General features: G+C 38.9%; 1 protein-coding gene across 14 annotated transcripts in view; it reads right to left on the bottom strand.

The window, feature by feature from the left end:
* The window catches only part of SGMS2 (sphingomyelin synthase 2), a 102295-nt gene that overhangs the window by 17983 nt on the left and 61047 nt on the right, over window positions 1-23265 (bottom strand). For 13 of the 14 annotated variants that reach the window (XM_057546512.1, XM_057546522.1, XM_057546511.1 and 10 more), the window contains 4 exons: window positions 19080-19197; window positions 13159-13312; window positions 8053-8219; window positions 1759-6585 (listed from right to left, as the gene is read on the bottom strand). In XM_057546512.1, the coding sequence (XP_057402495.1) occupies window positions 6382-6585; window positions 8053-8219; window positions 13159-13312; window positions 19080-19197 (643 nt within the window). In that variant the 3' untranslated portion in view covers window positions 1759-6381. Of the gene's footprint in view, window positions 1-1758; window positions 6586-8052; window positions 8220-13158; window positions 13313-19079; window positions 19198-23265 lie in introns of those variants that run through there. The other variant, XR_009008333.1, reaches the window with a different exon arrangement.

Genomic DNA, 23265 nt, shown 5'->3' with positions numbered 1-23265 from the left:
ACTATCCTATAAGTGATATTTGCAGCGAGTGAGCTTTATTCTAACAAATTTGAAAGCTCAAACACTTGGGGATTCTTTTGCTTTCAAGGCCATTTTGCACTAGAAGAATTGACTTTTCTCGCCTCTGAAATGTAGTAAATTCCAACTACAGGAAAAATCGGTAGCATTTGACAAAGAACCTGTTCCAAGGACCAGCTGCCCTCTCAACAAACTAACTGGCTGATAAGGGAATAAACTCCCCTAAAAAACAAGCAACAACAGTGACAACAACAAAACCTCTGAACAGTGATGGTGACCATAGTAATTATCACAGGAAGGTAGCAAAACAGAGAAAACAGGGGCTTCCCTGGTGGCGCAGTGGTTGAGAATCTGCCTGCCAATGCAGGGGACACGGGTTCGAGCCCTGGTCTGGGAAGATCCCACATGCCGCGGAGCAACTGGGCCCGTGAGCCACAACTACTGAGCCTGCACGTCTGGAGCCTGTGCTCCACAACAAGAGAGGCCGCAATAGTGAGAGGCCCGCGCACTGCGATGAAGAGTGGCCCCCGCTCGCCACAACTAGAGAAAGCCCTCGCACAGAAACGAAGACCCAACACAGCCAAAAATAAATAAATAAATAAATAAATAAATAAATAAATAAATAAATAAAAATAAAGGAATTCCTTTAAAAAGAAAAAAAAAAAAAACCAGAGAAAACAAAATTCAGGTTCCAGCCCTAATACTTCCGAGTTCTTTCATCTCACAAAATGGGGTCACCAACTCTTTCCTTGCCTACCTCGTGGGGTTTTGTGAAGATTCAAGAATGTATGTCAAGCATAAAAACAGTAAAATGCGATGCCTCATTACAACCTGCCACGTATGAATTGAATATGCATTGTATAGACACACAGTAGTACATAATCCACTATTGTTCTAACATGTCAGCGAGTAATCTAGTTTATGCTTCTGATATTCTTACATATTTTATTAGAAGAAATGAAATGTTAGGTGTCAAGGTATGTGAGGCATCACATTAGTTCCTTGTATAATGCATTCGAGATAATAAGGGCAGTCTTTGAGGCTCTGGCCAGAAAAATCAGCAAGCCATTGTTTCAAACAGGAGGAAGCTTTTCATCCAAGACCTGGGTGGAGGTGACAGAAAAACTATTGTGATTTATCCTCTATCATTTCCAGATAATCCAAAGAAACTTGGATTATCCAACAACTTGATCTTTGAACCATATTATCTTATCCTTGTCCCCTCATCCCACTGAGTTTCTTTTACTAAATTTGTCTTTGAGGGTCATGCTTTCATTTTTTCTCAGGGTGTCCAAAAACAACTTACAGAGATCTACTGCTGCAACGACTACTAAAGTCTGGTTGAGGACATACCCTGGTGCCCCTTTGTGAAGGAAGAGGATGACATTTCTTTCACAATTGAGTGACAGAGAGAATGCTTTCCTTGAAGAATTAATGATATTTGCCCCTCTGTGAACAATGAGAATGAGAATCCTGGAACTCGTAACTGACTTTATCCTTCTCCATGAATGCCCTTATATTGTTGTGAATTATTTCTCACCTTAAATCCAAGGGCGGGTAAAATAACACATTCCAGTTTATTTAGTGTGCTATTAATTGAAGGTTATCAGCTTATTTAAAAAACAGTGCTTGAAGAAAATAACCCTCTTGTCGTTTTAATAACTACTTAAAACTAAATATTTTTTACAAATCTTTAAAGAAAACAATTTTATTAATTAAAAAAAACAGTAATACTAATTTTGAAAAGACTGTTGATGTCATGGTGGTTTATTGCGTAAATACAAAGTATAGGCCCTTGCTCTTTTATTTTTTTAAGCAAAGCCAAAGAGATTAGAAACCAAGTAGACATATTCTCTTTAGAATAGAAACATAAATTAGTTTCAACTAACAATTAGGCACTTAAAATGTAAATGTAAAATGGCATTTTGAAGTACAAACTACAGTTACACTCTTAAATTCCTCCTGAAATGTTTTTATAAACACAAATGCACAAGCATGGAAAACATATTTCTAAACTAAGATAATTTCCCCTTTTTGAAAAAAGAACCTGAATTCAAATCCCATGTGATAGACCAATGATTAAGGTACTGGTGGGTAGGGGAAAAGAGCTTCTGAAATTTACATATTTAATTAAAACTTAAGCATTTAATAAAACTATTACAATAATATACAGTATATATGATAATGAAAAATATATGTCAGGAAAATAATGAGTTCTAGACTTAAAATTTTACTTTACAACAAGGCACTTAACACACTGAAACAGTACAGTAAATTTCCAAAAGATGCAATTGGCTACCTCTCAAACCTTGTAATAATATTTCTTTTGTGAATATACTCTAACATAACCATACATTTTGCAGCATTAATCATTGCATAGGAGGTAAATTAAATAATGAATTCCAACTTGGCAACTAGATTCACTTATATGTTTATAGTTTCTTCTTTTTCTTTTAAAGGACAGTTTTAAATAATTCCACAATAAAGAACTATTCTCATTCATGATTCATTCAGAACACAACATAGTTAGATTAATGAATCATAAAATAAATCACAACTTATAAGGTGTGTATCTGTATAAAAACTTATCTTTGGGTACCTTTTGACATGATTTTCAGTGTTTAGGTATTGAAGTCAAGAGCACTTCTTAATAGAAGAAATATTTTTAGCAAGTAAGTCAAAGGAGTTAAATTATTGCAACACAATGACATTAAAAAAAGGACTCTTTATACATACAAATAGAAAAGCCTTTAACTTTTTAAAGGGCATATTAACTATAATATGCTTGATTTAACCATGTAAACTCAGTTATTAAGAAATTCCTTCTCATACTTCCTTATACTACAGAAGTGAGTGTGTTAAGACCAGCTTAAACTTTTAATCAGTTTTACAGTGCAAAACAAAAAAAATTTATAAAAGAATTTTAAAAGAAATGTTCAAAATATTCAAGGAACAAGATGTGAACTCTCAACTGAAAAAGAAACTGCATGAGTTCTAGCACGTAAAAAAAAAAAACAAAAACACATAAGAAAGACAGCCAACCTGGTGTTTCAAAGTAAACAAAGTATAGGCAGTTATAAAGGGAGACATTAATGATTGTGATGGTGAGAGGTAAAAACGGTCTGCAAGTTTTCTTTGATCAAACGTATAAAAGATTAGAATTGCAAACCCCTGTCTGTGATCTAAGCACATTTTCCCTTCGGGAAAGGTTTAAAATGCCTTTAAAATAATTATCCTTTTGCATGATGCTTTCAGATTATTGACAAAAATAATTTTAAAAATGCCTGTCAAAACTCGAAAATACACTTTAAAAAGTGGCGTTTGTGTTCCAAGTCATATAAGGTATTTCCACAAGGGGGCACTGCTATACAGCAAAGAACCTTTGCAATGTCATCCATCAACCAAGACTAGAAACTCGGGCTCACTCACAAACACCTTCCTTCCACAGCAAACCTTGTTTCCCAAGATGCCAGTAAATTAAATAACAAATTCTAAATTACTTTGGGTGGAACCGAGTAGGTAAGAAGGCTTTATTTTCAGAGCTAGTGGAGGAGATCAAAAAAATAGAATCTGAAAGGAATTTATTTTCATCTGAAAGAATTTAGAAAAAAATGTGGCATCATTTACAGAAATTATATATTATAGAAATATTGCACCGAGGACTTAATCACAGAAAAAGCTTCAAACAGGAGCACTGGCTTACAAAAACAAGGATAACAAATAAGATCTTATAGATTGATTAGCAAGGAAAAGGAGTTCCAAAAATTTATTGTTTCAAAAGGCAAGCTCATAATTATGATTTTTTAATCAAGGTATAATTGACATATAACATTATATTAATTTTAGGTATACAACATAATGATTTACTTGTATATATTGTGAAATGATCACCACAGTAAGTCTAGTAATTGTTTATGTTTTATATCCCAAAGTGGCATGTTGGATTGAAACTGAAGTTTGCTTTCCTAAGTGTAAATGGGTTTTGTTATTTCTCTTATTTTCCCATCTTGAAACTTTGATATTCCCCACCCCCCTTATTTTCATAGCACATGCTTCCACAGCATTTATTAGAGAGCTATGACATATACATGTAAAGAACACAGAAGCAGTAGTGTCCACAAATGGGGTCATAGATGTTTTTAAAGTTCTTTAAAAGGTGATGGTATTATGTGAAAAAAAACAAAACAAAACATGATTATTTGACTAAAATGCAAGGTTTATACTGTTTTCAAGGATCTCCAACAATCAAGGATCTCCATGATTTTTAAAGCTTAAACACCTTTCCTTACTTAATTTGAAGAAGAGTGGGTTATCTAAGATGCAGCTGAATAAGGCTCTAAGGTATATTAGGTTGTTTTATTTGAATTCGAGGCTCAAGGAATATACCAATGTTAGGAGAGCAAAACCCAGGCTTCCGTATCAGATACTTTTCCTCACAATTAGACAGCAGAAATTTAAAATCAGTGTTTTCAAGTAGAACACATTGTCTTATCGCAGATGTGAATATTTAACAAATGAAAATAAGTGAAAATTATGTAGAATTATAGCTAAACACAGCAGGTAAGCTACACATATGTTTCTTACTGACTTACTTAATAATAAATACCAGAAAAACTTCTTGCATTTCAAAGCCTGCCAAGGATGTTTAGCGTTTCAATTCTTGTTGTAAATAACCAGATTAGTCCGTCTTTCTGCCTTTGGATTCAACCTTTAGTGTTTCTTTTTTACACAGAGAAAGAGCCATACTGAAAACATATACAGAATTTTAGCACCAAAGGATGATGACCCTTCTGAACAGATCTGTATTGTGCTCCTCTCCAACAATTTAAAGGTCAATTTTGTGTACCGAATCAAGGCCGACTTGTTTACAATGACAAATTTAGGGATGTTTTTCATTCTAAGTGGGGAGAAATTTTCACCTTCACTATAAATGTAACTGCCTCCTACCAGCCCCCCTGGCCTCTCCACTCTCTGACTGTGTTGATGACTTTGTGACCTTAAATTTTTTCCTACGGTTACTAGAAGTCTAAAGAAATTAAGCCAAGAATTATCCAAAAGATTCAACAGCATTAAATAATGCACTACATCTGGTCAGATATTTAAAAATCCATCTTTTTTTTTTTGCATCACCTGAAAGAACTTTAGAAACTATTATCCCCCTTTATTGAGTAGCTGTAACCGACTAACACACCAATTCCAACCATAGATTATAGTGCAGCACCGTGGTATAATTTTAGGGTCAAAGTAAAATTACTCAATTGTGGTATGTGTCCTTAGGACCAGTACATAAGAAACGGAGTCTCTTGCTAAAAGGCAAGGATGCATTAAACTTTTGGATTCCATCTTGGTTTTTCCAGAAAGCACAATGTCACTAGGAAGAAATGGTTTTCAGTGAAATGTGACCAACTGTATTTCTGAGTTCCAATTTGCAGCTCTAAAGCAGATCTCACACAGGGCGTGACCTGGGAGAGAAACACAGGCTTGTTCCCCACAGGGCATGAGCATCAGTTCATACAGCTATGTGTGTTCAGCCTGTGCTACACTGTTGACTGCTCTGGGGGTACAGGTGCAAAGTTACCAGGTGGACAGCAGAACGACTCCTCGTTAGCATAAGCAGCCCCATGTCTCCTGTATATCTGTCATAGAGGTCTTAAAATGAAATATTTACACACATGTAAAATCTGTGGGGTGTGTCAAATACTTTTATATTTACTTAGTTCATCTTTTTTTTTTAAGTTATAAAATTATCAGTTAAAAAAAAAAAAATAAAGTGAAAGTGATATAGTACTTTGGGTGGTAGCAGCAGCACATATTCCCAGACCTGACCCTGACCTTCCCCTTGACAGAGCAGAAACAAAGTTCACCCGAAGTTCACTCACAACCCATGGATCTCCCCCTCGCTGAGAAGCCTAATGCTAAAAATCATTCTCAACATTAGGTGATTCTATTTACACAGTAGCCGTATATATATCCAGATTTTTATTTAAAACATTAACAAATTCTTCTGACCTCAGAGGGAAAAAAATTCCTGAAAAAATTCTGAAGTAGAGAGCTTTAGAGGAGAAAGAATGAGGGAAGAAGTAGTATGTTCTTTGGCACCTCTTTAACAAGCTCATTAGTAAAATCCCAGTTTGAGGGCTTGTCACCAATGAATGAAGAGCTGCAGGAGAATGTAACTTTCTCAAGATGAATAAAAAACCAGTCAAAGGGTAATACTTCGTTCATCTTTCTAATCATTTGCACAAAATTTGGTCTGCTTCATTTAGCAATCAGTTCTCCTAAAATAAAAACAAAAACAAAACTATACCTTTGGTTACAGCGATAACTCTTTTGGTCTAAGAGCTGATGCCTTTGTTTTGCTCCTCAGGTAGATTTTTCATTATCTTCACCAATCTTCTGAACCCGTGAATACTTCTTGCAAGACGATTTAAAGCAGCCAGGAGGCCAGGACAGTGGCCAGGAGAAGCAGCAAGGAATTGAGCCTTGTACGTTTTTCTCAAAAAAATAAAAGATGGGGAACCACCATGCTCGAGACAAGAAATTAGTCTGTGAAGAGACCTTCAAGTTCTGTAAAAGGTAGAAAAAAAGTAAAATGAGACATATTTTTCACAACTTGCATCCTAATTTGTTACTTAATTAAACTGTCATTTGCTGTAACTGAACAGGGAAAGCAGCAGAATCCGGATCGCAAGGCAATGCTCGTCTTTGCTCCTTTCCCCTAACTCTGACAGGACTCTGGCCACACTTCCAACCCCTTCCACTCTTTCCCTCTCTGTGGCTCAGGCAAATCTGTTTTGTTTTGTTTTGTTTTGTTTTTACTTTTTGCCCGTGCCCTGTGGCATGTGCGATCTTAGTTCCCCAACCAGAGATCGAGCCTGTGCCCCCTGCATTGGAAGCGCGGAGTCTTAACCACTGGACCACCAGAGAAGTTCTCAGGCAAATCTTCTGCCTGCAATTCCAGTAAGAATGGAGACTCAAGAATGGGAGGGAGAGCTCTCCAGGAGGAAAATTTTTCAGGATATGTCAGTGGTCAGATCTGTGGGTCAAGGAAGATGGAAGAGTGAAAGGAGAGCTCATAAGGTTGAGCATATTTAAGGGGAAAGATGAAGATTTTGGTTCATTGGTGTCAGTAGACATCTAGATGGAAGTGGAAGAAGGAAGATGGAAATAGGAGACGACAAAATAGGAAACAGAGCCACAGAGACAAGTAAAGTAATCCATAGGAGGGGCATTTATTAGTGGACACCACTAACTGAGAACTGGATTTAGATCCTTGGGGAACTACGTATTTCAGTTGCTCACAAATTCTCCCAACATTATATGCATCAGACAATATGGCAGGACTATCCCAAGATAAGTAAGTCATGGCACGCAGACTAACTCTATTAACACCGAGGACATACACTAAGGCTAGGAAGACACAGAGAAGGGATCATTCCATCTTGGGACTGGAGGCAGAGAGCAGTAGTTAGGAAAGGCTTCTCACAAGAGATGGCATCTGAGCCAGCTCTTTCAGAATGAATGGGAGAAGAAAAAAAAAGTCATCTAGGAACAGGAGGCTGTAGAAACAAATAAGGAAGGATAAGAAGGGAAGCCAGAGAGCACAGTATCACCAAAAGATGTACAAAGTCCACTTCTTCATCAGTTACTCATTTTGCCTGACTTTTAAAATAGCTGCTGTCTTTTCCTCAAAAGGGCAGGGCATGTTTCACCTAGCTGCACAACAATGCTTCCACAGAGAAGGTTCCTAAACTTTTATTCAATTTTAATTCTCCTATAAATTAGCTGAAATTAGTAAAACACCGTGCTTTATAATTATACAGCATTTTTACCCTTAAACATCATTTATATTTGTGACATTCTTTATTTTAAGAGGCAGTCATTACTATAAGTTTAAGTGAACTGACCTAAACCACACGTTTAGGCGGCAACAGCAGTTATTCCCATTAAGCTACTGGAAACTCCGCTGTGTGAAAAGAGGTCCACTGCATTTAAAGAAAAGAAATTATCCAAGGATAATTTCACTGCTCTCACCTTTTCATTGGCCATGGAATGGTACCACCAAAAGAGCCGTGTTGTGATATAATAAGCAACGATCACATCGACAGTATAGTGTTCGTGTGCTACAAGAATGCAGATGATCCCAGCGGCGCTCAGCAGCCAGCAGATTAAATGATACCACCAGAAGTGACGAGGCGAATCTGGACAGCAGAAAAATGAATAGTTAATAGGATTCCCAGAGGTGGACTGAATGATGACAGTCTATCCTAATGACCTGAGAAAAGTCTAAGGCCAGGAAGTCACTGAAGGAGAAAATGGATAACCCAAAATAAGTCCCTGTGAACTGGCCAGGATTTGCTCCGGTTGCCGAGGGGAGACGGGGTGCTGTTGGTAGCAGGTCTAATAGTAATTCCCTGGGGCGGTTGGTAACACTAGATACTCTAGGTCTTACCCATAGTGTTTAATAATTAGGAAGAGAACAGAAATATGTCACACTAGGTTGGAATTGGCTCATACTGGCTCCTGTAGGGACCCCACTGGAAAGAGAAACAGCAGAGTGAAAAGAAAGGATAGTTGTCGGGAACTCCCTGATGGTCCAGTGGTTAGGACCCAGCACTTGCTCTGCCATGGCTGGGTTTACTCCCTGGTCAGGGAACTCAGATCCCATGAGCCACACTGTGTGACCAAAAAAAGAAAAAGAAAGGGTCGTTGTCTATGAAAAAGGGGCGGTGGGGTGGAGGAGGGAATGAGAAAGCAAGAGTGATTTTAGGTCTTATATATAAACTTACTTTGATTTCTGCAGGGGGAGAAAAATGGTATTTGTGGCTAGCAATATTTTGATTCTCAGCAACTTTATACTGTTATTGCCAATAGCAACTATAAGACACTCCCTATGTAAAGCTTGGGATTCTTGCCTATTCACTTATGGGTTTGAGCCTTACCTAGAGAGGGCACTAAGTTCATGACACTGATCAGCTATAAGAGAGAACTAAAGCGCTCGTCAGGTTAAACATGATCACACACCCCCCAGCCTTCCCACACAGGTGGTAATGACACAGGTGTAACTGGAACCAGTGCTCATCTCTAATAACTTTTCTTTTCTTTGAATAACTGTTTCCTTTTTTCTATTTTAAAGCTTTATTAGCTCACAAAGATAATAATCGAATAAACTAAAATTTATTTCATATTTAACTGTGTTTATATTTATAGTGCTCTTTACTTTCAAGTGTGGAAGAATGGTTGAATAGCAAAAAGATCCATTTCCAGAACTTTACATGACACATCAAATCAAACATGGTTCAAATAAAAATTAAATAGCTGTTGCTCTTTTAGTCCTACGTGGAACAGTAAGATGATAAACCTGTATTTGCATTTGAAAGTCTGATTTCCTACTTCTGAATGTGCAGCTCATTATTTCCAACTCTTGCTTGGTTCATCCTGCCACAAGGTTCTGGCAGATAACTCATGAAATCCGAGAATTTTATAGCTAGGAGAGGCCTTACTTCTGTAGCCTGGGGGGCCAGATCAACAGTCTCCATAACTGTTCTGTTAGGATCTGAATGTTAAAAATCTGGAGATTTCACTAAATATGCATTCTCCAGCACCATAGACCTCACCCCTCCCGGAAGCCTCACATCAGCCCTGCTTCCCTTCCTAACAGGTCATCTGGTATTTACCTTAAAAGTCCAAAATGTCTGAGCAAAGCAGAACTATTTTGTATTTGTTTATCCACAAGAAGCAAAGCTGAAGTAGGTAGGGAGTAAAGACGTGGCCCATTTTATTACTCGTGGAATTGAAAATGAGGTTTCAGGAATGGCTAGATGCCCTAGCACTGCTCTCCTAGCAAATAAAAATGTATTCTCTATGAGCTACCACACTGGGATCACTGCTCATTAACTGAGAACACTGGCTGGCCCAAAGAAAAGATTTAATATAAACTATTTTGAAATAGAAATGGCAAAATGGTAATCCTCTCTGTTCTCTCATTCTACCCACAGGGATAACCTTGAGCTGAGAGATGATGATACAATTATTAATGAACTCCACTGTCTGCGTGGGATCCTAGCCCTAGTTGTCAATGAATAATAGAGACAATAGACTTTGTGTAGTAGCAAGGTAAAAAAAAAAAAAAAAGTAGTTTTCTCGACTAGCAAGACATTTGGTTCTAAGAGTTACATTGATTTCTCCAGGCTAATTTTATAAGGAACCTAAGTCCCAAAGATAATATTTGCACACCTGTGTAAGACCCTCTCTTGCTAATCCACAAAATGATTCTGGTCCCACGTTTTCAACTACTCTCATGACTAAATTCAAATCTGCTTGTAACAACGGAGTAAACAGGGAGAGTCCAAAATGATCAAAAGGCAGGAAAGCAAAATATATACAAATGATGCATCTAATTCTAGAAGCAGAATGTTCAAAGAAACCACTGGAACCAATGCTTACTCAGAACAACAACACATGGTATAATTTAGAAGGTCTGTTTTTCCTAATTGCATAGGAAACGGGCGTAAACATGGAATGCCCAGTTTATGTACAGAACTGATTCTAAAGTTGGGTTTGTATCAAGCATTACAGATTTGTCCTTTTGTTTCTCACCAAAACTTGGAAAAAGTGAGAGTAGCATCGACATATATACACTACCAAATGTAAAATAGATAGCTAGTGGGAAGCAGCTGCATAGCACAGGGAGATCAGCTCTGTGCTTTGTGACCACCTAGCGGGATGGGATAGGGAGGGTGGGAGGGAGACGCAAGAGGGACGGGATATGGGGACATACGTATGCATATGGCTGATTCACTTTGTTGTACAACAGAGACTAACACAGTATTGTGAAGCAATTATACTCCAATAAAGATCTATTTAAAAAAAAATAAAAAGGAAAAAGCAGAATGTAATTCTTTCCTTGCTGTATGTAAACTTATACAATTTAAAAAACCTCAAGCTCAAATCATATGTGGGAAAGAAAATGTCTCTACATACTGCATCAGCCTTTATTAAAGCATAGAAATAAACAAAAAGTTGCCCTGCTATTTCTCTGAGGTGAAAGTACAACAATGAGCAATACATCCAGGCTATTTCTTAGCAATTCTATAAGATCAGACAGCTTGGGTTTCCAAAAATTCTAAACAGAGCCAAGAAATTGGTAGTGTAACCTCTGGAGTCAGCCTGCTTGAGTTTGAATACTGCATCCTCCAATTACTAACTGTGGACTGTGGCTTAATTCATTCACTTTCTTTATGCTTAAGTTTCCTCTGAAAAATGGGGGAAAATAGTGTTTCCCTCATGAGGTAGCTACAAGGATTAACCAAGTTAGTTTGCATCAAGGCCTTGGAATAGTGCCTGGCACAGAAAAAGTACTATGTCTATTTGCTGTTATTGGTAATATCACTTGGTCTTCAATTATTTTATAAAACTGACTCTTGGTTTCCTGGGATGTTTTCTCTTCATTACCTTATGTTTTCCACCCACAGTAGCTTCACTCTAACATGTAACTCCTCCCGGCCCTCATCCTCATCTTCTTCTATAAGCTTGTATGATCTGCAGATTAGAGAGAAGATCCTACAACCCAAATGAACCTCTCGACTGGAAAATGACTGATCTTACACAGATCAGTTTTTGCTGAACTTTCCACAGCAAAATTCAGAGCGAGAGCTATAAACAACATAAATCACTCTGCCCACCACCCAGAACCTGTAACTAGGTATTAGAAATTAGAAATTTCAGAAGATTGAAATTTAAGGGGGAGTTATTGGCACACAGACAGAGCTAGGTTCCTCCCCTCCACCACGTCTCCAACTGTGTAAGAACAGAACTATGGGGAAAGGTGCAGAAGACCCTCTGCCTTCAAGTCAGACAGTATGACAAAGGCCGAACACTTAACATGCTGCTCTCCTAACTCAAAGCTTGTGTGTAGCATTTAGAAAGAAAACAATTCAGAAGATATACAATTGTCACCAAAAAAAAAAAAAAAAAAGACTTCATCTACTACAGAGACTCTCCTCTCTTTGTCGTATTGCCCTCAAAGCAGAATTTAAACCTATAACCCCGGGCAGTCTATGGGGCAAGAATTCACTTCTGCACCACTGGAAGATAAACCTTGATGGGTCTAAACCTGTTTGGACTAATGACAGGCTAAGAGAAGAAGGGAGAGAAGGAGACTAACCAAGAAGGACAGAGGGGAAGGGCCTCCTTTCCCTGGTCTCTGCTCAAAGACCTCCATGATATGCTCTGCAAGTGAAGAGAATTGAGATAAGCCTCTAAAAGAACAATGGCATGGGGATAGGGTATCTTGGAACTAAAGATGAAGGTTAACACCGACCAGCTTGGTAAAAATGGAGGGAGAAGCATCACTACTTCAAAAGGATTTTGAGATAATGGGCCCAAATATACAAAGCCTCAGAAATCTGCTAGGCAGCTAAAACCAAACACAACCTCCTTCACAGTGAACAAGATGTTATTCCGGCCAAAAAAAAAAAGCCACTGGAATACACAAGAATTTTGTATAATGGGAATTAAGTACGTAAATATGGGGAGATATTTCACATTCTCATCTCCATGTTGCTTTCTAAGAAGAAAGTGGTCAGTATTGGCAAACTGTTTCATGAAGATGCATATTAAAGCACAGAAAGCTACTGGAAGTGACGAAATTAGAATAAAGTGGGATAAGGAAACGTTAAAAAAGGTTTAAAAAGGGGAAAATATTAACCAAAGTATTTGGGATGATGGAATGGATATTCCATACAATGGAAATTTCATTCAAAAGACCTTTCCATTTGGCTCTGGAGCACACTGATTCTTTTTTTGCAGTAACCTTAACAATGATTCTTCTTTGTTTCAACATTAAAATAGCTTTTCATACCTTAAGAAGTACTAACCAAGGAGGGAGACATTTTGGAGGCATGCTAAACGTTAGCAAGAAGCCAGGGCCAAGCTTTAAGCCTTCCTTCAGTGTTCAAATCACATACGACTGGTTGAAATGATTTAAAAACACACACACACACACACACACACACACACACACACACATCCCGCTTTCCATAGCTATCGATTCCAATAGAATAAGGACTCATCAGTTTCAGGGCTTAGGGATCCCGCCCACTACAACAATCAATAATGCAGGAATGAGTTATTACTTACATTCCTTGATGAACAAATAAGTAAGTGTCAGCACAACTGTGTGACCGCTGAAGAGGAAGTCTCCACACAAGATATGTGACCCAGTTATGGACAATCCGCCACCAGAAATCAACCGTAGAATCCGTTGTACTTTTGCCTGAGAGTCTCCGTTGAGCTGAATGACACAAGAAGATCAGGAAAAAAATTTATAAGCTGATAAAATCATGTTTTAGCCTAATTTATGTGATATTTAGAAAGGCCACCAGGTTGTGATTTTTTTCTTTTTAACTTCAGTCAAAAAGAATCCAAGGGGGAAGCTCCTCAAACTGGATTTTATTCATTGTATTGGCCAGTTTTAGTGATACGTTTTAAATTATTCAATATGTTACTAATAATACATTTTAGTGGTGGTGTGTCCTTGGGCAAAGCTTTTAAAAATACTAATAACCAAAGACTTCACCACAGTTATGGACCAAAAAGATCAAAGCTCCTTTCTTTCCTCTTTGCAGGGGGAGGTCGGGGTTTCAGATGGCTAATATGTGATTCGGCTGCACTCCACATTACTAATATTCTACAGTGTATTCATACCTTGTGTTAGGTGGGCAACCTAAAGTGTGCATATAGCTGTATTAACATCTGATCAAAACATTTACATTTAAAAAGCGCTGCAATACGTTAACTAATTTAAACAGGCTTGAAAATGATGGATTAGGGATGTACTGGCAGCTTTAAAATGAGTAGCTCGATCAGGAAAAACATCCTCCAAAGCAATAACCTGTGTGCTGTGGCAGGAGGTCAGGAGAGAGCTCCCTGGGCAAGGGTGGAGAAGCCCCGAGAAGCTGTCGTGATGACATGGGGAACAATGATGGGTTAGGGCAGGAGTCTGAGGCAACAGTCTAAAGTTCATATCCTGTTAAAACTTAAGCATACAGGTATCCCTTACATGTGGAATCTGAAAAATACAACAAACTAGTAAAATAACAAAAAAGGAAGCAGACTCACAGATATAGGGAACAAACTAGTGGTTACCAGTGGGGAGAGAAGGGAGAGGGGTAATATAGGGGTGAGGGAGTGGGAGGTACAAACTATTGGGTGTAAGATCGGCTCAAGGATGTATTGCACAACATGGGGAATAGAGCCAATGATTTGGTAATAACTGTAAATGGAGTGTAATCTTTAAAAATTGTATTTAAAAAAACCGCCCCCCAAAACCCAAACCTTAAGCATACAGGAAGGAGTAGTGCACTGAGATGGAACACACGGGAAAATGGGATACTGAAACGCTGTAGGGCCGGATGGAGGGTTTCCGATCAGTCTGATATCAAGTGAATAGGTTTAGAAAATCAAAGAATGACACTCAGAAATAAAAGGGAGTCAGAGTATACACAAGAAGAGAAATATAGAAAGACCATTAATGACTATTTTCACTTGGGACCGGGGGCACAGTTGTAAGATACAGTGCTTTTCATACTCAGCGATGATCCTTCTGGGCAACTGGCCCCTGAAGCATGGCCAGGCCAGTCATGATGGTGGCAAACTGTTTGGTGGTGTAGACAGGTAGTGTCTAGTCCAAGTAGACGTGTAGTGGTGAAGGAGGGTAAGATGTGTACAGATGGAGGAGAAGACAGTCTAGGAGGAGAGAAATTGAGTCTCCAAAGCAGGTGGGAAACCATCCTATACGGTAAAATGGGAATTAAGGCAGGACTCCTTGCCTAAAACTTTCCTGATTAAAAATATCTTATGGGGGCTTCCCTGGTGGCGCAGTGGTTGAGAATCTGCCTGCTAATGCAGGGGACACGGGTTCGAGCCCTGGTCTGGGAAGATCCCACATGCCACGGAGCAACTGGGCCCGTGAGCCACAATTGCTGAGCCTGCGCGTCTGGAGCCTGTGCCCCGCAACGGGAGGGGCCGCGATAGAGAAAGGCCCGCGCACCGCGATGAAGAGCGGTCCCCGCACCGCGATGAAGAGTGGCCCCCGCTTGCCGCAACTGGAGAAAGCCCTCGCACGAACCGAAGACCCAATACAGACAAAAATAATAAACAAATAAATAAATAAATAAATAAAAGAAAATCCTTTAAAAAAAAAAAATATCTTATGGATCTGGAAAGCTTTCTGGTATTCAGGTGACCCTTATAAAAAGGCAAACACACCGTGATCGGGTGATAGTTGAGAATAAGGCTCTGCAGCAGAAAATGACATGAAACAGGATTAGAGGGCAGCGTGAGAAACTGGAGGTTTCGAAGAAACTCAACTTTCTTCAAGAGTTTGCTTAGGCCGAGCCCAGCTGGCAAAACCAAGAGAACATGTGCATTTTATCAAGAATTGACAGTCCTTAAACCAAACATGCCAAGTAACAGGTGACCCTGCCTTGAAAAGACAGGGTCTAGAAGGCAGTAAAGGATCCATACCCGGAGAAGATAAGGACTGTTGACAGAGTTGCAGGACTCACTTCAGGTGCCCCTCAGGAAAGGCGTACTGCAAACCACATAAAATGACGTGAAAGCCCTTGATGTGGAGGATAGAATCTAGCATGTGCTTTATCAGATCAGCCACAGGCCTTCAGGAATTTCTGGTTGTGCGGTTGGTACAAACAACTGTCAACAATGAGATCAAATAGAAAGGTACATACACTCCGCCTGACCATTGTGTTCCCAGTTTAAAGAACACATCATTCATTTCAAAACTATAATAATATTTTTTTATCCACTGACCCACCCCAACTCAATATTCAAATTTTCTAAGGGCAGAAACACTTAAATTTCTTTACTAGAAAGAAATTTAGATGGATCAAAAGGCATAATTAAACCAGGAGCTAAAATACTGCCACACATTCTCTTCTCCCCCCTTTCTTTCAGCAGTGTTGGTGTATTGAGATTTCCGATAGCATTTGATTCCATACGCCTTCACAGAACAGAGGAAGGACTTTCTTCTTGCTTTTTCTGTACTTTCTCAGTTCTTAATTCCTCAGTCCTATCACTGCTATCTTAAGATGTCAGATCATGCTCAGCATAAATGCTAAACAGAACTTCAAGAAAGGAAATTTTAAAAGAGGGTGGAAAGAAAACTGGGAAGGGGGAGGGTAATAGTGAGAGTTGGGATTAACAGATTATTTTCTAGTTCTGTTCTACTTCATTGAGGCCCTCTATCACACACCACTAAAGACTCTAGTTCCTCTTAATTTCCTCATTTTTCAGACCCATTCTATGCCATTCCTGGATATGAAACTGAAGATGTAGAAAGCCAGGAGGAGAAGCATTGATCACAGTAGCCAAAACAGACAGAGCTCAGTGTTCTCAAGGGTTCCTCAAACTATGACCTCCACACAACATTTCCCACAAAAATAAATTAGGTACAAGAGAGCCCAACTTGGCTGCTGCCAAACCAGAAACCTTACCATCCACACCATCCCTTCAATTTAGAAAAGAAGTCCTTTGGACCTCTATGGCCAGGATGAGAGGGAAGCTTTCTCAGGGAAAGGAATGTAGCTGTGCCAGCCCAACATTCCTGTGGCAAAAGGGGTTTGAGAAGCTAAATCATTTCATGTGAGTACTAATAACTAGGTCAATATCTATTTAAACACAATTTTCAGAACTCAAATTTTGCAACTGCAAACTAAAACTTGGGTGTGTGGGATGAAGGAAATCGTTAAGCCAAGGACTTAAAGTAAACCATAGGATAGAGAAGGGGGAAGACAACTGGAAAACTGTGAGAGCCAAGGATTTGACTAAGGGCCTATCACTGTGATGGCTTCTGTGATCACATCCACTAAGTAACAGGTGATGTGAGGCATCAGTGACTAGTCAGATAACCTTCCATAGCAAGTGGCTTCAGTATGCACAGTTCTGTCATTGCTGTCAGTCACTAAGGGCATTCTATAGAGTCAGCAACAAAGGAGACAGGTAGATTATCTAATAGCTTTGTAACCACAAAGATCTCAGGAGCACTCAAAGCCAGCGGCTGAACCACATTTAGAATGCAATTCTGCCTCTTGTTCTGTAAGACCACATCACCTCTATTGAAACAAATTGATCTGTGTTTGTTTTACTGAACCACGATCCAGGCACCAATAGCCTGCTGATGCTTCAGGAAAAGGTCTTAGATCTTGACATCTGAACACAGGGGCTGTTCCCAGAGCTTCCACTGTGAACATCTGTAGCTTGGTTATCCAGCAGTACATTTGCTCTTGCGGCTTCTGAAAATTGCAACTTTTCCACAGAAGATAATCTTTACATGCTTTCTGTAATCATAGCAATTCATCCCTGCAAACCTCACCCGTTACTAGGATGGGCTTGCTTTCTTTCCTGTGGCCATTTCTTCATTTAACCCATTGCAATAACCCCTTAGAAGTGTTTATTATGCTTCTGAACTTCTCCCATAACTTAAATTAGTTTCACTAAAAATCAGTCAATGTTTAAATTCAATATGTACACTGTTTTAATTACAGACACTTTCTGCTTTGATGGCTTTGGAAAATTATAGCTTCTCCAAACCACACCTATATTTGGTGAAGGAGACTGTTGACTTCTTCGGAACAACTCTATTTTTCCTTCCACCTTGGACATCTGCTTAGTGTTCAGTTAAATATGATAGACTTCATTCCCTTGCCCAGAAAGCACATGATTTGCAAGTTTCCTTTTTAAACCAGGGCACACTGGGGTCTAAGATGATTAACAGCTCTCTTGAGAAATGACTCTACCTGGAGAAACTATAAATCCTGTTTACAACACTTTCAGTATCCATTCTCACACTCTCAGTGAAAGGCCACTCGATCCAGTTACTAAAAACTTTGAGGTCATCCTTGACTTCTTTCTCTTAAACCCATATCCAACTTATTAGCACATCCTGTTGGCTCTACCTTCAAAATATATCCCGAGTCGAATGACTTCTCCTCATTTCCACTGCCACCACCAAGGTTCAAGTTCCTACAGTGGGCACAGAGGCCCTGTGAGATCTGTGGCGGCATCATTTCAACTCTTCATAACTCTGTGCAACCACACGTGTCTCCCTGCTCTTCCCTGAACGCCCTGTGATTAAGCTATTTCCTTGTCCTGGAGTTCTCACCCCATTCACATGGCTCACTCCCTCATCTTGGCTGCCCAAAAGCTTTCTCATTGAAGAAGTTTTTCCCGACCACTCTATAAATTAGTACCTACCCTCATAGTTCCTTTCACCCTTACTCAGCTTTACTGTTCTCCAACTGATAGTCACCTGACTTACCACCATGTAACAAGTTATGACTTCATTTAACTGTCGCCATCCTTCAATAAGAATATACGTTCTCGGAGGAGGAGAACTTTGTTTTGGTCATTGCTGTTACACAGTGCCTGGTATATAACAGGAACTTAATACTTTCAAAATGAATTCATGAATGAGTAAATGAGAAGGCAAAAATGCAGAGTCAAAGACCCAATAGTGGGCTTCCCTAGTGGCGCAGTGGTTGAGAATCTGCCTGCCAATGCAGGGGACACGGGTTCGAGCCCTGGTCTGGGAAGATCCCACATACCGCAGAGCAACTAGGCCCGTGAGCCACAGCTGCTGAGCCTGCGCGTCTGGAGCCTGTGCTCCACAGCAAGAGAGGCCGCGATAGTGAGAGGCCCGCGCACCGCAATGAAGAGTGGCCCCCGCTCACCACAACTGGAGAAAGCCCTCGCACAGAAACGAAGACCCAACACACCCAAAAATAAATAAATAAATTTATATTAAAAAAAAAAAAAAAAGACCCAATAGTAACTTCCAGTTAGCAGAAGATGAATTTTTTATGCACAAACATATAAATTTTATGAACACATTCTAATGTTTCCCCCCAAAATCTAAAGCAAAACAAAATATGCTAGATTTCAATTAACATATATGAACGTGTCTAGGAGAATGTGTAACAGAGAGCAGGTGTTCAATCACTGTTTGCTTAATGTCCTCTAAATGGTAATCCAGAGGGGCTTACCTTTGGAGCACACTGGAAATGCATTCCAGGCACAGGGAGAGTAGTAACGTACATCGTGATACAGCGATACAGGTACAAAGTTCCAATGATAAAAAAGAATCTGCGCCCCACTATTGACCTAAAGGAAAAATAAGGATGGGGAAAATAGGTTTACTGGGGTTTTTTGCTCCTAAGGCAACATAAAATAATGTTTAACAGAATAAAGAATAATTGCAGTTTTCAGAACTGAAGATTCACATACTGCAATTAATCTAGGTGGGTTGGGCCCCAAAGGAATGAGTCTCTGCGGAGAGAGGGTGTTAAAATAGATTAAGGGTTTTACACAACTACCACTCCTAAAAAAGGCCCTCTTTGCCAGAGAATTCAATGAACCTCTCTACGTTGTCAGTCAACTCACTGCATTAATAAACCCTCTCTTGAGAACACAGCAGAGGTATAAGCGAGCCACAGTCACAGAGGAATTAACTAATGAGCTAAGGTGATACGACATCATTGGGCACATAGGGAAATGGGACAACTCTTTTAACCTAAGTTATATAAGCAAGGTTTATTTGGGGACTATCCAAAAATATTCTGACAACTTGGGCATGAACTATTTTGTCTATGACTATAGAGATTTTCAGAGAATTATATTTTGAAGATGTTCAAGGTGTCCTCGTGCATTTAAGGACATTTAAGAATGAAGCTGTAAACTGATTAGTTTACCCTGATTTTATGCAATCTTGATCAAAAGAGGTAAAAAAAAAGAATCCCACAAGTCTTTTTTCACTTTATATGTTTCGGTGAAGACAGTTGTCTTGACTAACATTAGTCCCTGCCCTTTGCCCCCTAAGTCGTCAGTCTAAAGCGGTGGTTCCCAGAGGCTGGCTTTGAGCACACTGCCCTCCAAAGGGAAGGGCTCTGCCCACCTGCACCACTGTCTCTTGGGTACCTGAATGGGCATCACGAATTCTGAAGATGATTCTGTTGTGTAGAGGTGGACCTATAAACTCTGGGCTCTATAAAGATGGCTGGGATCCACAAAGCCCCTAGAATTACTGGTTGTAACTTCCCTAGTACATAAAATATGTTACTCCAGGTCTCCCATTTTCAGAGCTCTCAAACTTCCAAAACCAGTGATCAAAAACCTCTGGAAAAACAGGCAATTTTAGGCATGTGGAATATTTTAAGTTTTCTCCAAGACTGTGGTCTGCCATGGATCAAGGTCTAATTCAGGTAACTGTTGGGACTTCTAAAGAATCATGTACAAATACAATTTTAGCTGCCTGTCTCCAAGAGCTATTTTAAGGAGATTCCAGGGTTTCTGGGGTCAAAATACAGAGAGAAACACCTTGACTAGTTGATGAAAGTATCTATTTCTTGCAAGGCATTTCTTTCAAAGGCCTGCTATTCTAGCCCTGCCTTTTCTAGTACTGAAAAGGAACAGGTAATGAACATTGCTGAGGGCTTCCATCTGGTTAAGTGAAAAACTATTCTCCCTTTGATTCAAACCCAGGTTCAAAAAGAGCGCTGAATTGTGCTCCATGCTGTTAGACAAGGTGAAGTAATAAGCAGGAATTATTATGGGTCAATTATATTCATTCCAGTATTCAGAGTTCAGCTGTACTCAGAACAGAAAATTAACTTAGAGGTGAAACATGCACTCCGCAGCCTTATTTAAAGAACTACTGCCAGTGATTTTTTTTCCCCCCATAGCTTTAAAGGTGTTTTAAGTGAGAGAGGGAGAGTGAGAGAGATAGAACAACTAGAATTTCTTATTCAGCTGGAATGTTCAAAACGGGTTATAAAAATTACTCTACCAGTTACTAAAATATAAGATCCAATTCTATATGAAAAGGAAAAAGGAAAATTAGTGTGATTTCCCCAAGTTTTTGCTGGTGGATTGTGACCCAAACAGTGGCTATCATTAAAACATGCGGCTGGCCTGTGCGAAAGTAAGTTTTGACATGGTAAAACCGAAGTTGGCACTGGAGAGAGAGGTAACAACCGTCCTCTACGTGAAGATGCAAATACACCGGGACTGTACTGCAGGCTGGAAGCCGGCTACTTACCCGGCCCTGGGAAATTTCTCTTTCACACACATATACAAATAAAACTTTGCTCTAAAACAAAGGAGAGAGCAAATATCTTTGGCCTGAGCAGTCTCTCTTATATTCAGTGTTAATTCCAGACACTAAAAAGGACAATGCTAAAGTTCAACAGTTACACTGTTTGCTTTTAGCATAAAGCACGTCATAACTCATTATATGAAATTTCTAAAAATCTTATATTTGTATTTGTATGGAAATATGTATGGAAATATGTTAATATAAATGTTTCAGACATTACATGAAATTTCTAAAAATCTTATATGTTCTGGTATAATGTTATAAGTAATAATCCTAGTTATTACTTTAAAATGTATATCTCAGAAATAACTAATTTTCTTGTCAACTGCATTATTATGAACTTTCATCAAACCTTTAACAGTGGTCATTTTTAAGTCTTTTGTCATTTACAGACAGTTCTGGGTGTACTCTGATGCTTTTGCAAATATGTTCCTATAAAAGGCTTTCATCTTCAAGAAATTCATGGAAAAGACTCTGACAAGTACAGGTTTCTGGTAACTGACTGTACTGCTGAACTGAATGAATAAGCATTTTCAGAACTCTAATGAAAAACTGATGAACTCATAAAAGTGCTAACAAAAGATCAAGATGAAAAAAAAAATTAATTACATGGGACTGAGTGAACTGATGAGGATGAGTATAATTTTTGTGACTTTCTGTCTGAATTAAAAAAAAAAATCCCACAAGGACTCAGAGGCAAAGAATATACAAATCAATTTTCACTGCAAAGTAAAGGAGCTGTTACAGTGGAGGATTACTGGACTGAATGTCAATATTATGACATAGTATGAGTGTGTTTCATGTTTGGTAATTGCAATCATTGTTGCTTTTGTTGTGGTCATCCATGTACAATGCTTGGTGTCAGTCTACTTATCTCTTGTAAAAATAAAATACAGTGTGTGTGTGTGAAAAAAAAAAAAAAAAAGCACGTCACAACTAACAACTTTAGCGTAAAGTTCCCCTACTAAGTAAAAGACAATTGACAGCTATGTCTTTTACTTACACATTATTAAGAGAAATATTTTAAAGAAAATGCTTAGGAATGACTTCAGTTTGTGGAATAAGTTTTCAAAACTGCACACCTGCATGTGGGGAACTCTTTAGCAAAGATAGACTGAACTCTTCAAATCTCAAAGCAACAACCCATTGAAAGAACAATATAGCGTAAATTCCTTCTTCAAAAAATGATCTTGTGGCATTACTACTGAAACCCTATTTGACTCTGAAGTGTATTGACTATGTTAGCATGTATTATACTTTCAAAAGCCTCCGTTTATGGGCAATGTTTTAATTAAACTTATATTTGTGATTTAATTATTAGAATCTTAGTAGAGAAAAAACATCTGAATGATGGCTGAGGAGAAAAGGGGAATTGAGGGGCCTTTTTTCTTAATGGATTAGCAATCAGAATTCGACAGGGAAGCAGAAATAACCACCTCAGAGCTGTGTCCTATTTTTAAGTATCTTCAAAGCAAAAGTACCTGGCTTACTACACTTCCTGATTCCTGCTATTCTAAAATGGGAAGACTGAAACCAATGAACTAAATGCTCCTTTGTGATGGCTTGAGGAAACCAGAAGGCACGTTTACTTTAGAAATCTAAAACCCAAACCGCATGGACCCAGTTCTAAATGCAGTTTATTAAACAAACTCTTGTGATTGGATTGCCAAAAGGCAAAAGGAAAAGACATGTAAAATTCGAGAACTCTTGAAGAGAGGCAAACCTCAAAGCCTGCGATTGACTATAGACCAATATAGTCATCACATTATGAGTAATAGAGAAAAAAGCTTCCCAGCCTACAACTTTCCCCACCTGTCAAGAGCCTGGAATAACACAAGCATGATGAAGTGAATGTTATTCCTTTCCAAGGCTCTTAATGTATCATGCAAATACCATAGTGCCAAGTTGCTTGAAATTAGAACTGCACCTTAAATTTACAAAGTCTGAATCATCCACCACAGTACTTCTGCACCTTCACACACAGTTGCCACTTTCCTACAGTTGCTCAATAAATGCTTATGGAATAATGACTGGATTTACTCAAGGTTGTAGATCTTTCTATTGATTCTTTTCATTAA

This window comes from Balaenoptera acutorostrata, chromosome 5 (assembly GCF_949987535.1).
Source record: "Balaenoptera acutorostrata chromosome 5, mBalAcu1.1, whole genome shotgun sequence".
Classification (NCBI taxonomy): Eukaryota; Metazoa; Chordata; class Mammalia; order Artiodactyla; family Balaenopteridae; genus Balaenoptera; species Balaenoptera acutorostrata.
This window is presented reverse-complemented; position numbering and strand designations above follow the sequence as displayed.